Genomic DNA, 13,882 nt, shown 5'->3' with positions numbered 1-13,882 from the left:
CTCTCAGGATCTGTTATCCGTTTCTTCCTGTCTGCTCTAGTTTTCTTTAAAACACAAGACAAAGTAGGGACTTTGTCTTATGTATTTTTCCTACACTTGACCAGCTCTGACCTACTTCCTGTGGGTCAGATACATTTTTCCACAATACTCACCCTTAACTTTATGATCTCGCGATGCTTCCTGTCAGTATTCCCAAACGTCCTGTCACATAGAAGCCAGTGAAACTACCGAATTTCGCTCTTAACAGAATGAGAACAGTTTGTTCATTCATGTTAGGATGCAATTCGGAACTTTTCGGATCAGAATTTAATTCAAATGAATGAAATGCCGATCCTATTCATGCCATCTTGCAGCCACTTAGTAAATAGATCCCTAATTCCCATGGTATCGGGGAGCTGTCTAATGAAAAGCTGAAAGACCAAGATTGGTCTTTCAGCCAAATTTACGAATACTAAATAAAGATTACTTAGTATTGGTTTATAAGGGAGATTAAAATCTACCTTCTGTCCCTAAACACTATAACGCAAGTAGGGATGTGGCTGCTCACTGTTGTAAAAGAAAAGACCCCCACTCCTATGGAAATCATGAACGGAGGGGGGGGGACACCTAGTGTGCGAGTAGGGGCTATTAAACTGAATGGGGAGACCTAGCGTTCCCTACCCCCCCTCGCCCACCCTCCCCCTTTCTCTCTATCTATCTCTTTCAACCTCAAAAAAAGACCAAATAAAAAGCCATAATTCCAGTCGAACTTTGGTGGGGAAAAAAAGCAGAAAAAAGAAGAACCTGACACTAAAATCAATAATCCATCTTCACCCAGCAATGGCACAACACAGACTGAGCTCTGCAGTGCAGGAAAAGGCTTATAAAGCTTTCCCACATCCTGTAATTTTACTCGGAGCGTTCTGGTTGGTTTAAGCCAGCCAATAAGTGTGCTCTGATAGGTAAATTTGAGCCTTGCAAGTTGCCAACCACGCAGAATCAGAACTTATTTTTTATTTACAAAGTTCGATTGGAACTATGGCTTTTTATTTGGTCTTTTTTGGAACTGAATGAAAAAGACATCTAGTGGTAAGTATATTTAGCTGCCCCCACCCGCCGCTCGTGGTGGTGGGGGGGGGGTAGGGAGTCCTATTGTCTCTAGTCTCTCTTCCCTGCCCCCACCACGCTCACGGGGGGGGGTACTGAAGTGGTCAATAGGTGTTGTGTCCATGTTCCCCCCCCCATTGATACTTGTGACCCCACCTGCCACTCATGGATGGGGAGACAATAGGCCCCCCTTTGTTGGAGGCCGTTGGAGGAGACAATAGGTGTGTATCCCCTATTGATACTTAGGACTCTACCTGCCGCTCATGGATGGGGAGACAATAGGTCTTCCACTGGTTGCTCAATGTTTAGTAGACATGCCCCAATTTTAATCTCCCTTATGCTAATATGGGTGTCATATTCACCCTCCTAGAATGATGGGAGGCATGGGGGGAGTTAGTATGTGACTGGGAGCCCTGCTCCCCGCCTCTTCTATTTTCACATATAACAAGGAGGGAGCCTCAAGCCAGTAGCTCCCTCCTTGTAATAAAACAAACGAAGATCGTTTGAAATTTCTATTTATTCGTCTTTCTGACTAATGAGTAAATAGACTAAATTTCTGTCTGAGTGTTTAACTGGACATGCACGGTAATTTCACAGCGCTATCTAGTGTGGGCAGATGATGTGTCACAAAGGGCCTTCATCTCCCCACACTAAGATGGTGGCGCCCAGGACTTAGGTCCGGTCACAAAATAAAGTTTTTAGAAAAGGGTAATATGGGAGACCTAGGGATATTTGGGTGAACTAGGGGGGCAATTAAATGAAGTGTAGTCGGGAGGGGGTTAAATAAAAAAGATGCGGCCATGACAGTGCCGCTTTAACTTCAGGGTAGTAATCAAAACCACATTTTGAGTTACCCAGTCGGTACAACGTTGTTTGTTTCAAAAAGGAATTCTCGCATATCCAAAACCAGGCAATGGCTACAATGCCCAGTTCAATGAAAAGTCTTATTGGGGGGAACAAATATCAAATCAAACAATATTACCACTGTTTTATTACGCCAGCAACAAGTTTTCCAACAATTGCCCCTGCCATGTTGTAGGGAGAAAAATATATTGATAAGGCCTTTAGTTTAAATTTTTTTTGATGGCTGTAACTAAAAATACAGCCTGATCTTTAAATTAAACATGCTTGTTAGCCGTTATGTTTTACAGCCATCCATAGAGCATTGCATTGTTTAAGGAGACTACCACTTATTGTATTGTACTTTAACTTATGGGCACAGTCCCTCAATTTTGGCCCAAAAAGTTTTGACAAAATCACGGGGTTCTCCTCTTAAGCCTCACTGATAATTGGAGATTATAATTCCAAGTCATCAAGTGTCAATCTATCCATTCTAGGATGATGTTGAGAGGCTATAGATGAATTAAAGACCAATCTGTTTTACTTCAAGAAATGGGAGGAAAGTATTCCATATTTAACTTCACAAGAGAAGCAAGACCACATTTTGAGTTACCCAGTCGGTACAATGCTGTTTGAGAGTGCCAGTGGAAAGTTGGCTTAATGCTCTCAGCCTATCACTTTCCAAGGCTGGAGAGATTTGCATTTAAAAGGACACTGAGTGCAAACACATTTTAATAGGTTATGTCCACCAACCAGGAACAGGCTCCACTAATTAGGAACCTCATACTCAGGTTTATTGGATAAGTTCAGACTTTATAAACCAATGTTATCAGGAGACAAAATTTCCCATATTAACTGACCATGTTCTGTTTTTGTAAACAATATTTTTGTTTAAAAGTATTTATGGGTTTTTTATATTTTATGATAGTTTGCTGGGGGAAGTGGCCCTGGAACAAGTCCAGGTAGAAGTGTTCCACCAGTTGCCCGATCGTCACCGCAACATTCCTTATCGAATCCTCTTCCCTTAACGGTATGTTTTGCATAGAATGTCCAAATGGACTAGCGCCATGCTCAATATATTTATAGTCAGACTAAATAACTGTATTTCAAAAGTGTGAAACACACGTCAATTATTTTGCACATGTAACATATCCTTCCAGTTGCTAAGCCTCTGAAGCAGTGGTTCCCAAACTTTTTAGGTTCAAGGCACCCTTAATTATATCAGTATTTTTCCAAGGCACCCCAAGTTAAAGTTTCTAGGTTGTAAATCTGAACAGCACTGCAGCATTTACTGGCGCTATAGTGTAACGCACAGTGTTGGTGTTTTAAAGGTGTGCTTGTATACATTTATTGTGTTTTAATACAGGGGTGTGTTTGTATGTAAATGTTTGATTGCAGGGGTGTGTCTGAATGTAATGTTCACTTTTAAATGTGGATGTATATTTATGTGAAGTATTTGTTTGAGTGAAGGGGTGTGTTTGTAATATTTGTTTTAGATTGCTTGTATGTTGTGCTGGTGTTTAACTGCTTGGATGTATACACGCACACACATATACATATAAATACAGTGGGACCTCGGTTTACGAATTAAATGCGTTCTCCAGGACATTTCTTATTGCGAAAAAATTGTAAACTGGAACGCGGTTTCCCATAGGAATGCATTAAAAACCAATTAATCCGTTCTGGAGGTCAGAAAAAAGTCAAAATGAGCTGGCATGGAAACCAACCCACAATGCAGAACACACAATAAAAGGCATGCAAACGACGAAGCTCAGCTCCCTACCTTTCCACAGCTTGAGAAATGCACCAAAAAGTCCCAAAACAACTGCAAGCAATTTCCAGAATGGCTCAAAGACTCTATACAAAAGCAGCTCCAACACCTCCACACCTTGGAGGAAGTGACAGGCTTAATGGACCAAGGCACTCGACCGGGTCCCTGTTGAGCAGTAATGTTTCCCCGGTGCTATAATGATGGCACCAGGGAAACATTCCACGGCACCCCTGTGTGCATGCAGTTTGGGAACCGCTCCTCTGAAGAAAAGTTATTTGAAATATATTGCACATTGGCTGCTGGAGTTGGGGGTTGCAAATAGACAACAGGAGCCCTGAAACCTACAACAACTGCACTTGAAAGTGCAACACTGCCTTCAATACTAGAAATTTTCTTGCACTTGCATTTAGCCCATCTGTTGTTCTTCTGGCTTAGGTTGAAGGGACACTATAGGCTCCCAGACCACTTCATATAATTGAAGTGGTCTGGATGCATTGTCCCGGTCCCCTTAACCCTAACTGGTGCTGGACGTCCTTACACTCTGCATGATGACATTGTATCCGTAAAATCCCCATAGTAGTTGAAGCATTGCTTTCCTATGGGGAACGCCTAATGCGCTCGCAGCGCTCACCTTGCATTAGAATTAAGTACAGTAAGTTCATTAACCCTTACAGGGTAGGTGGGGCTGCAAGGGTGCTATAGTGATAGAAATACAGACTTGTATTCCTAGCACAATGCTGAGAGTCTGTGATTGAAAGTTGATGTCACTGGTATGGCTAACCAGAGCTTGATGCATTTCATTTTCAATCAACACTTAACCAGGCTGTTTACTAATGTATCTAAAAGAAATATCACATGTTCTGATGTTCTTACTATATCTCACCACTTTCCGAAAGGTGATATAGACCATTGAGCACAAGATCAATTGGAATCGTTACCTTTTTATTTATTTTGTATATATATTTAAATTAAAATGGCAAATTTTAGTATTTCTTATACACGCTAAATTTAATTTGCAGGAAGTTCTTGTTCAGAGAGTCTGCTTAACCCCTTAATGACCAAACTTCTGGAATAAAAGGGAATCATGACGTGTCACACACGTCATGTGTCCTTAAGGGGTTAAAGAAACACACACATACTCCAAAAAGTAGAAAAATAGCATGTATGTTTTCTTTGGGAGTAAAAATTAATTTCAAAAGCGGCACACCGGTTGTCCTTAGGATTTGCAAGTCATCCCCTCTTTCCTGACACAGACTTTCAGTCTAAGCCACATAATATGCAGAATAGTGGGGTAATGAAAGTAGAAAAGGTCACAACAAACAAGACCCAGTGGAGCGCTAATGTAATGTATAAACTCACCCTTTTAAAAAGGGATATGAAATTCAAGGGAATCTGGAGAGAGAATATAATGGAGACAATAGTGTAGTATGTATGGACTTGAGGTACATAAAGAGAGGAATCTATATGTAACACACTCACATGGTACAGAGCCTGAAAACGATAGGCTCAAATCACAAGCGCAGGGGTGTTTTAAAGCAAACACCAAGCCTCTTCAATGGTTTAGTAGCAATCCTCAAAGAAAGGGAGAGATAAGGGGACAATGGACCAAAGTCCTAGTGTGTTATCCTCAACCCAGAGTGGTATCAAAACAAGTATAAATGCTTGCTCACCTTTTTGAGAGCCAATTCAAACTGGGCTCTCAGTGTGATAGGTAGTGTGCCTTTAAGAGGGCACTGCTCTTCTTTGTAGGCACACTACCTATCACAGGCACACTACCTATCACACTGAGAGCCCAGTTTGAATTGGCTCTCAAAAAGGTGAGCAAGCATTTATACTTGTTTTGATACCACTCTGGGTTGAGGATAACACACTAGGACTTTGGTCCATTGTCCCCTTATCTCTCCCTTTCTTTGAGGATTGCTACTAAACCATTGAAGAGGCTTGGTGTTTGCTTTAAAACACCCCTGCGCTTGTGATTTGAGCCTATCGTTTTCAGGCTCTGTACCATGTGAGTGTGTTACATATAGATTCCTCTCTTTATGTACCTCAAGTCCATACATACTACACTATTGTCTCCATTATATTCTCTCTCCAGATTCCCTTGAATTTCATATCCCTTTTTAAAAGGGTGAGTTTATACATTACATTAGCGCTCCACTGGGTCTTGTTTGTTGTGACCTTTTCTACTTTCATTACCCCACTATTCTGCATGTTATTGTGTTAAGGTTGGAGGTACCTTCACGTGTGTCGAGCTGCTTAGCGGAACCAGGTTCTTCACCAAATTACAAATTTGAGCGCCTAGGAAAGCACGGTTTATTTGTTATCACTCTTAAGCCACATAATACACCAGTTGAGAAGCCTCTGTGCTGGAGACACGAGCTTGCACACAAATGCAGTTTTCCGAAGCTCCACAATGAGCCATAGTACAGCAAGTGAGTTCTCATCCAGTCTGTCTGTTACTTCTGTTGGATCTCTGGAGCTAGCAATAGCGGAAGTAAACTTCACTGGCTGGATGACCGCTGGGGAGCTGTTTTGAGGATTTTTCTTTTTGATTTTTTTTTCATAAAAGTACAATGAAATTTGCACTATTAAAAGCTGACAAAATGTCTGACTCCAGACTCTCACCTCTTCAGCAGTGTTCCTTTAATATGATACACTCAGTGTTGCTTTCATATACATACAGTTCCACGTCAGGATAACAATATATATTTCAGTGTTTGGTTTTGGCTTTTGTTAAATATCTTAATCTGCCTGTGGACCTGCCAATACAGTTAGTAATGCAGAGTGCTTGTGTTTTTTTTTTTTTTGTAAAGTAGTAAATATGCATTTTTATTGTTTTTGTAGAGTCAGCAAAGCAGCCCTCCTTCTACCACACTGGTGAATCTAGAGCATTCCTGCATCACCCTTAAACCGATTTCCGTCCAGCACAGGCAAACACAGGTGAGCTATTTAATCCTTTAGCTGTACTCTGCTGGGGTGCAATTTCATGGTTTTACACTTAACATAGCGCACCGATCTACAACTATGCAACTTGTAAACAGTATAGTATACAGAACAATTATCACTGGATATGCATACCTGCTGTAGGAAACCACTCTGATAAAGACCACTTACAAGACTCTAATTTTTTGCTATCTTATTCCATACATCACCTATCCATAGCATGACTGGAACTGCTCAGTAAATGATAGAAACCATACAGCAGCTGTCTGAAGAACCACCTGACGACCTATGCTCAAAATGCAGTAACACCTAACCCCCACTGCTCCTATCATTGAATTATGCCAATCCAGTTTAAAATCAATTGAACTGGATTGGGGTTATCAATGGCTTGCAGTGGAAATTAACTTTTAAGGCCTGGCTAGTAGGATAGCAGATCAAATTTCAAGCCCTGTGTTGTAGATGACACATTTATTGAAAGTGGCTGGCCTCTGGTAACCTGGCAAAATCAATTGAACTGGATTACATGTTCAGGTAATCCTGGCCTATCCATTAGCACTGGAGATGTGATTGTTTTTGCAGTGGCTGAGAAAGGCCTCTTTGTTATCCACAATCCATAACAAAACACTATTCCCTCAAGGTTAAAACATTTTTTTCAAAAAAAATCTCTGTAAATTCTCTTTTGATATCCGATAATATTGAGGTTCTCCCTGTATTTTATTTATTTGTATACCATAATTAGACTGAGCAGCTCATCACTAATCTATGAGATGGCTCCACTTTTGGAAAAAGCTTGGTCTACTAAACTGGTCATTGGTGCTAGTGGGGCTTCCACTTTTTGGTCTGGAGTAATGAGTATCAAGTTTAGATGATCGTGTATTTCACATTATTTGAGTCCAGCCAAGAGACTGGTACAACTAAAGTCTATTTGGCATACCCTTGACTAATATTCACGGTTTCAAAATTATCATTCTTTGGTTATATAGCCCATGGAATTTTATCACCCCTCCCAAAAAAAGTGTCAGACAACACTGGCATGCAACATAAAACCCTGTGTGGTTACTGAAATCTCAGTATTTCCTGCTCTATTTTGTTTATACTGTAAATGTTTGTTTATGATTCAATGAAAGCTAACCTTTTCAAGTCCAGCTGTTTGTGAGCTACACTTCCCTTAATGTGTCTTTGGCATTGTTAACCACAAATGCAAGAATTCCTAAAGGTTAGCGATCACGTAATGTGCAGTGAAGGATGGTTTCAATAAAAAAAAAGTTACGCTTTTGTTGGGGGTTTTTATGCTGGACCTTTAATCAACATAAAAATGTGATTGTGGTGTTCAGCATGGCTGATTATTGTATGTCTTTAATCTTTTTGAAGCATAAATCTATTTTGTTTTGGGTTTTTTCAGTCTGACCTCACAATGGATAAAATATCCGCTCTTGAAAACAGCAAAAACTCGGACCTAGAAAAAAAAGAGGGAAGAATAGATGACTTGTTAAGGGTGAGTACATGTTTACACAACAGCAATGTTTTTAATTAAACTCATTAACCCAACTATTTTAAATAAAATTGTTTTTCTTTATTTTATAGCATTTTCTGCGTTTGTTATAGGGCATGTGCATGACAGACTTAATACAGCAATCATTCAATTTCTTAGCTGTAGAGAAATCTTATGTATCCTAGCTTTCTTCATTAGATTGTTTTTAGAACATGAACATCATGTCATGCTTTACTTTTTAACTGACTTATGTGTAATTTGTGCTTTCAGGTAAACTGTGATCTACGACGTCAGATGGATGAGCAGAAAAAAATGCTGGAAAAGTACAAAGAACGGTTAAATCGATGTGTGACAATGAGCAAAAAACTTCTAATTGAGAAGGTAACTGTTATTTTTTTTTTTTTTTTTAATGCAATACTTTCCTGGTGTTAATTTGTATTTTGAGGAAGAGAGATGATTTATTGGCATTTATTAAAATTTTCTTTCTTCAGTCTAAACAGGAGAAGATGGCATGTCGAGATAAGAGCATGCAAGATCGTCTTCGGCTTGGTCATTTCACTACTGTCCGGCATGGTGCCTCTTTCACAGAGCAGTGGACTGATGGCTATGCCTTCCAGAACCTCATCAAGTAAGACCATTAAAGATATGGCAAATCCTTGTGTTTCTGGATACTCCGAAAAGTATTAAAGTTTTTGGTAGTGTATGGCAATAATTGGTAACTTACAATACACAACCTGTGATTGTCCAGACAGGAGTGCATTATGATGTACGTTTACATAGAAACATAGAATGTGACAGCAGATAAGAACCATTCGGACCATCTAGTCTGCCCAATTGTCTAAATACTTTCATTAGTCCCTGGCCTTATCTTATAGTTAGGATAGCCTTATGCCTATCCCACGCATGCTTAAACTCCTTTAATGTGTTAACCTCTACCACTTCAGCTGGAAGGCTATTCCATGCATCCACTACCCTCTCAGTAAAGTAATACTTTTTGATATTATTTTTAAACCTTTGTCCCTCTAATTTAAGACTGTCCTCTTCTTGTGGTTGTTTTTCTTCTTTTAAATATAGTCTCCTCCTTTACTGTGTTGATTCCCTTTATGTATTTAAAGGTTTCTATCATATCCCCCCCATATGTTGAATGAACTTCACTTCTATTGTTTTAATTTTTTTATTTAATCTCAATATGTTCAGTTACCAAAAATTCTGATGTTTGTGAACCTCTTAATCCCCCTTTTAAAGAATAAAAAAAAAATGTAGGATCTCTTCTGGCATCATAAATGTAGTGGTTATGATGCCAGGTGTGCCTTTGCATTATCTCATGGTAAGATGTTAAACAGTATTGTGACAGAACCGCAGTTCTGCCACAGTGCAGAGACATTCACCCTGGTTTCTTCTATGCGAGCTGAAGTCACACTCTCTGGTTTTCCTCCTGTTCCTTACCATAGGGAGAGCCGTGAGTCTCCTAATGGTGACTGACGCTAAGACTTTAACCTGGTATCACAATATGAGTGTAATGAGTGCTCTTTTGACTGAAGGAGGTGGAAAGTGAGAGCTGTCTGGGAATATTAGAGATGTGGGGGTTATTTGTGACATTTCCTATGTTTTAGGGTATATTATAATGGCGCCCTGATGTCTAGGGGATAATAAGCTTAGTGGCTTCTGATTTAGTTCTCTCCCAGACTCAGGTGACAAGGTGGGATTTCCATTGTTCATGCCATGGACCCAATGTTGTTGGGGTTGTGTGTAAAAGTGTGCCTTGTTCTCAATTAAGTGTGCCTTAACCCCTTAAGGACACATGACAAGTGTGACATGTCATGATTCCCTTTTATTCCAGAAGTTTGTTCCTTAAGGGGTTAATAACCCTTGACTAAGTCTCGGCTAGTGTTTGGCTGAGACAGCTATAACCGCAATAATCACTCAAGGTATCCAGCACAGGAAGAGAGGGACCCTTTGCGGAAACACTCTAGCTGAGCACTGAACTCTGTCACACATGCTGAAATTGTTCAACTTACCAGAGTTCTACTGGGCACCCATTGTTGTATTTTCTGTATCTGGTCTACCCCCAGCGGATTTTTCTAGTAGATCAAAGCAAAAGCAGCAACCATTAAAAAATCTTACCACGAAACTGCACCAGGGAACTCCTAGTACAATAACCACTTCAGGCTGTACAGACGATGTTGCTGGGAGCGTTCCTTTAACAATCTTACTTAAAATACTATTCCACAAATGTAGATTTTATTTATTTTTTTTACCTCCACAAATTGAACAAAATATAGAAATATGGGGGGGTGGGGTAGAAGAGAGGGGGATTGTGCACCTATTTATTATGTTAAAAAGAGGGTGTTCTCTCATTTTTGAAGAAAGCATTTGCTGTGACTTCAGTGACCAGTTTATCAATCTTGGACAAGTGACTGCTGTGTGATAACATTCTAACTGCTTTGCAGCATGCAGGGTATTACTGTTGTGTACATTTTCAACTGACCTATTTTGCTTCATGCCAGACAACAAGAACGAATAAACTCGCAAAGGGAAGAGATTGAACGGCAACGAAAAATGCTTGCCAAACGTAAACCTCCCGCCATGGGGCAAACTCCTCCAGCCAACAATGAGCAGAAACAGAGGAAAAACAAAACCAATGGGGCAGAGAATGAAGCGTAAGTGGGCTTTCATCTTTCAAAGTTTTATTAAAGTATCTTTGCCTGATGCCCAAGATCAAAGTTCAAGTGAAAGTATCATCATAATTCTTTAGATAGTCCTGACATATTCTACGGTGCGTTACAATTTTAGAAAGGGAATCAGAGCCCTGATCAAACAAACTTTCAATCTAAGGATTTGAGGTAGGTGGATGTATATCATTTGGTATCTTGGCCAAGGACACTTAAGTTAATATAGTCTGACTGGGATTTGAACCAGTGTTTCCCAGTTCCAAGGCCACTGCTCTAACAAGCTAACATATGAAATCCAATAGAATATGATATACAGGTAAATATTTTTCCACATGCAAAAAAAAAAATCTTGCAAGATATCCTAGGGTTTATAAAACATTGGTGTGGTAACATGAACTATTGTAATTAGATGATATCCAGTGTGGGGACGGACAACATTTAAAAAAAAAAAAAAAAAAAAATGTTAAACCTTTAGTTTGTCCTATATAAAATACTCACTGAAACATCCACCCCGTGTGTGAAACCCTCGTTGTAATGAAGATTCTCATGATGGTGTCGGTGCAAAGATTGATTTTCTGGCATCGCATGATCTAGGCTGTGTTTGGGGAACAAAAACTTCACAAACCCTGTATGCCACAGTATCCATATGCACAATGAAGTCACAGTAATCACTGACCTCTTAAAGGGACACTAGAGTCACCAGAACAACTACAGCTTAATGTAGTTCTGGTGTGTGTAATAGTTCCCTTCAGGCATTTTAATGCAAACACTGTCTTTTCACAGAAAAGCCACTGTTTACATTGCCCCTAGGGACACATCCAAGTGGCCACTCCTCAGATCACCACTGGAAGGGCTTCCTGGCTCAGGGCTGCACAGTAAGCAGGCCTGCCATTCAGCGTCCCCATGGTCTGCATGAAGACGCTGAATTTTCCTCATAGAGATGCATTGATTCAGTGCATCTCTTTGAGGAGGTCCTGATTGTCCAAAACAGCATTTGACCCCGCACCATGGAGATTTTTAGCAAATCCAATGCTTTCCCTATGGGAATGCATTGGATTGGGCAAAAATCGGCATTTTGATGATGACACAAAGGGGCGGAGCCAGCACGGTGCTGGCAATAAAGTGAGTTTTTAACTTTTATAGGAGGGCTAAGAGGAGGGGCAAGCCACCTAAATGGTGGGTTAAACACTATATAGGGTCAGGAATACATGTTTGTGTTCCTGACCCTATAGTGATCCTTTAATTTGCCTATGTATAACTAAATATCTTTTACTAAAAAGTCTGTAGAATTTTTATTTTATTTTTTTTAAGCATTACTATAGTGTCAGGAAAACAAAGCGGTTTTCCTGACTGTATAGTGCCCTGAGGATGCCCCCACCCTCAGGGTCCCCCTCCCTTGGCACTGAAAGGGTTAAAACCCCTTCAGCAGCTTACCTTAATCCAGCGCCGGGCTCCCTCGGCGCTGGTGACCTATCCTCCCCCCCATGCCGACGTCAGCAGAGCCGCATGTCCATAGGAGAGACAGCCACTAGAGGCTGGATTAACCCCAAATGTAAACATAGCAGTTTCTCTGAAATTGCGATGTTTGCATCTGAACGGTTTAAAACCTGAGGGACATTGCACCCAGACCACTTCATTGTGCTGGAGTGGTCTGGGTGACTATAGTGTAATGTAAATTGTAAGTGTTTTTCTGTACTGTTAAGAGCAAATCATTATGACATTTTCTTTTTTTTTTTTCTTTTTTTTTTATATCCAGGTTAACATTAGCAGAATATCACGAACAGGAAGAAATATTTAAGCTCCGGCTAGGTCATCTTAAAAAGGTATGGGCCTTCAGTTTCTATCCAAGCTTGGAAAAAAAAAAGCACCCCCCCTCCTTTTTGGAGTAGACCATAAAACGAGGAAGCCAGGAGGCGAGTACCGTATATACTCGAGTATAAGCCGACCCGAATATAAGCAGAGGCCCCTAATTTTACCCCCAAAAACTGGGAAAACTTATTGACTCGAGTATAAGACTAGGGTGGAAAATGCAGTAGCTACTGGTAAATTTCTAAATAAAATTAGATCCTAAAAAAGTTATATTAACTGAATATTTATTTACAGTGTGTGTATATAATGAATGCAGTGTGTGTGTGTGTGTGTGTATGAATGCAGTGTGTATGAATGCAGTGTGTGTGTGTGTATGAATGTAGTGTGTGTGTATGAATGCAGTGTGTGTGTATGAATGCAGTGTGTGTGTGTATGAATGCAGTGTGTGTGTGTATGAATGCAGTGTGTGTGTGTATGAATGCAGTGCGTGTGTGTATGAGTGCAGTGCGTGTGTGTATGAGTGCAGTGCGTGTGTGTATGAGTGCAGTGCGTGTGTGTATGAGTGCAGTGCGTGTGTGTATGAGTGCAGTGCGTGTGTGTATGAGTGCAGTGCGTGTGTGTATGAGTGCAGTGCGTGTGTGTATGAGTGCAGTGCGTGTGTGTATGAGTGCAGTGCGTGTGTGTATGAGTGCAGTGCGTGTGTGTATGAGTGCAGTGCGTGTGTGTATGAGTGCAGTGCGTGTGTGTATGAGTGCAGTGCGTGTGTGTATGAGTGCAGTGCGTGTGTGTATGAGTGCAGTGCGTGTGTGTATGAGTGCAGTGCGTGTGTGTATGAGTGCAGTGCGTGTGTATGAGTGCAGTGCGTGTGTATGAGTGCAGTGCGTGTGTGTATGAGTGCAGTGCGTGTGTATGAGTGCAGTGCGTGTGTATGAGTGCAGTGCGTGTGTGTATGAGTGCAGTGCGTGTGTGTATGAGTGCAGTGCGTGTGTGTATGAGTGCAGTGCGTGTGTGTATGAGTGCAGTGCGTGTGTGTATGAGTGCAGTGCGTGTGTGTATGAGTGCAGTGCGTGTGTGTATGAGTGCAGTGCGTGTGTGTATGAGTGCAGTGCGTGTGTGTATGAGTGCAGTGCGTGTGTGTATGAGTGCAGTGCGTGTGTGTATGAGTGCAGTGCGTGTGTGTATGAGTGCCGTGCGTGTGTGTATGAGTGCCGTGCGTGTGTGTATGAGTGCCGTGCGTGTGTGTATGAGTGCCGTGCGTGTGTGTATGAG

At 40.9% G+C, this 13,882-nt stretch overlaps 1 protein-coding gene across 4 annotated transcripts in view; it reads left to right on the top strand.

Moving 5' to 3' along the window:
- Positions 1-13,882, top strand: part of TLK2 (tousled like kinase 2) — a 58,061-nt gene that overhangs the window by 17,724 nt on the left and 26,455 nt on the right. For all 4 annotated transcript variants that reach the window (XM_063459368.1, XM_063459366.1, XM_063459367.1 and 1 more), the window contains exons 6-12: positions 2,855-2,956; positions 6,542-6,637; positions 8,043-8,135; positions 8,403-8,513; positions 8,624-8,760; positions 10,640-10,792; positions 12,561-12,627. In XM_063459368.1, coding sequence (XP_063315438.1) covers positions 2,855-2,956; positions 6,542-6,637; positions 8,043-8,135; positions 8,403-8,513; positions 8,624-8,760; positions 10,640-10,792; positions 12,561-12,627 — 759 coding nt within the window. The remainder of the gene's footprint in view (positions 1-2,854; positions 2,957-6,541; positions 6,638-8,042; positions 8,136-8,402; positions 8,514-8,623; positions 8,761-10,639; positions 10,793-12,560; positions 12,628-13,882) is intronic.

The sequence above is a fragment of the Pelobates fuscus genome, chromosome 6, assembly GCF_036172605.1.
Source record: "Pelobates fuscus isolate aPelFus1 chromosome 6, aPelFus1.pri, whole genome shotgun sequence".
NCBI classification, from domain to species: domain Eukaryota; kingdom Metazoa; phylum Chordata; class Amphibia; order Anura; family Pelobatidae; genus Pelobates; species Pelobates fuscus.
This window is presented reverse-complemented; position numbering and strand designations above follow the sequence as displayed.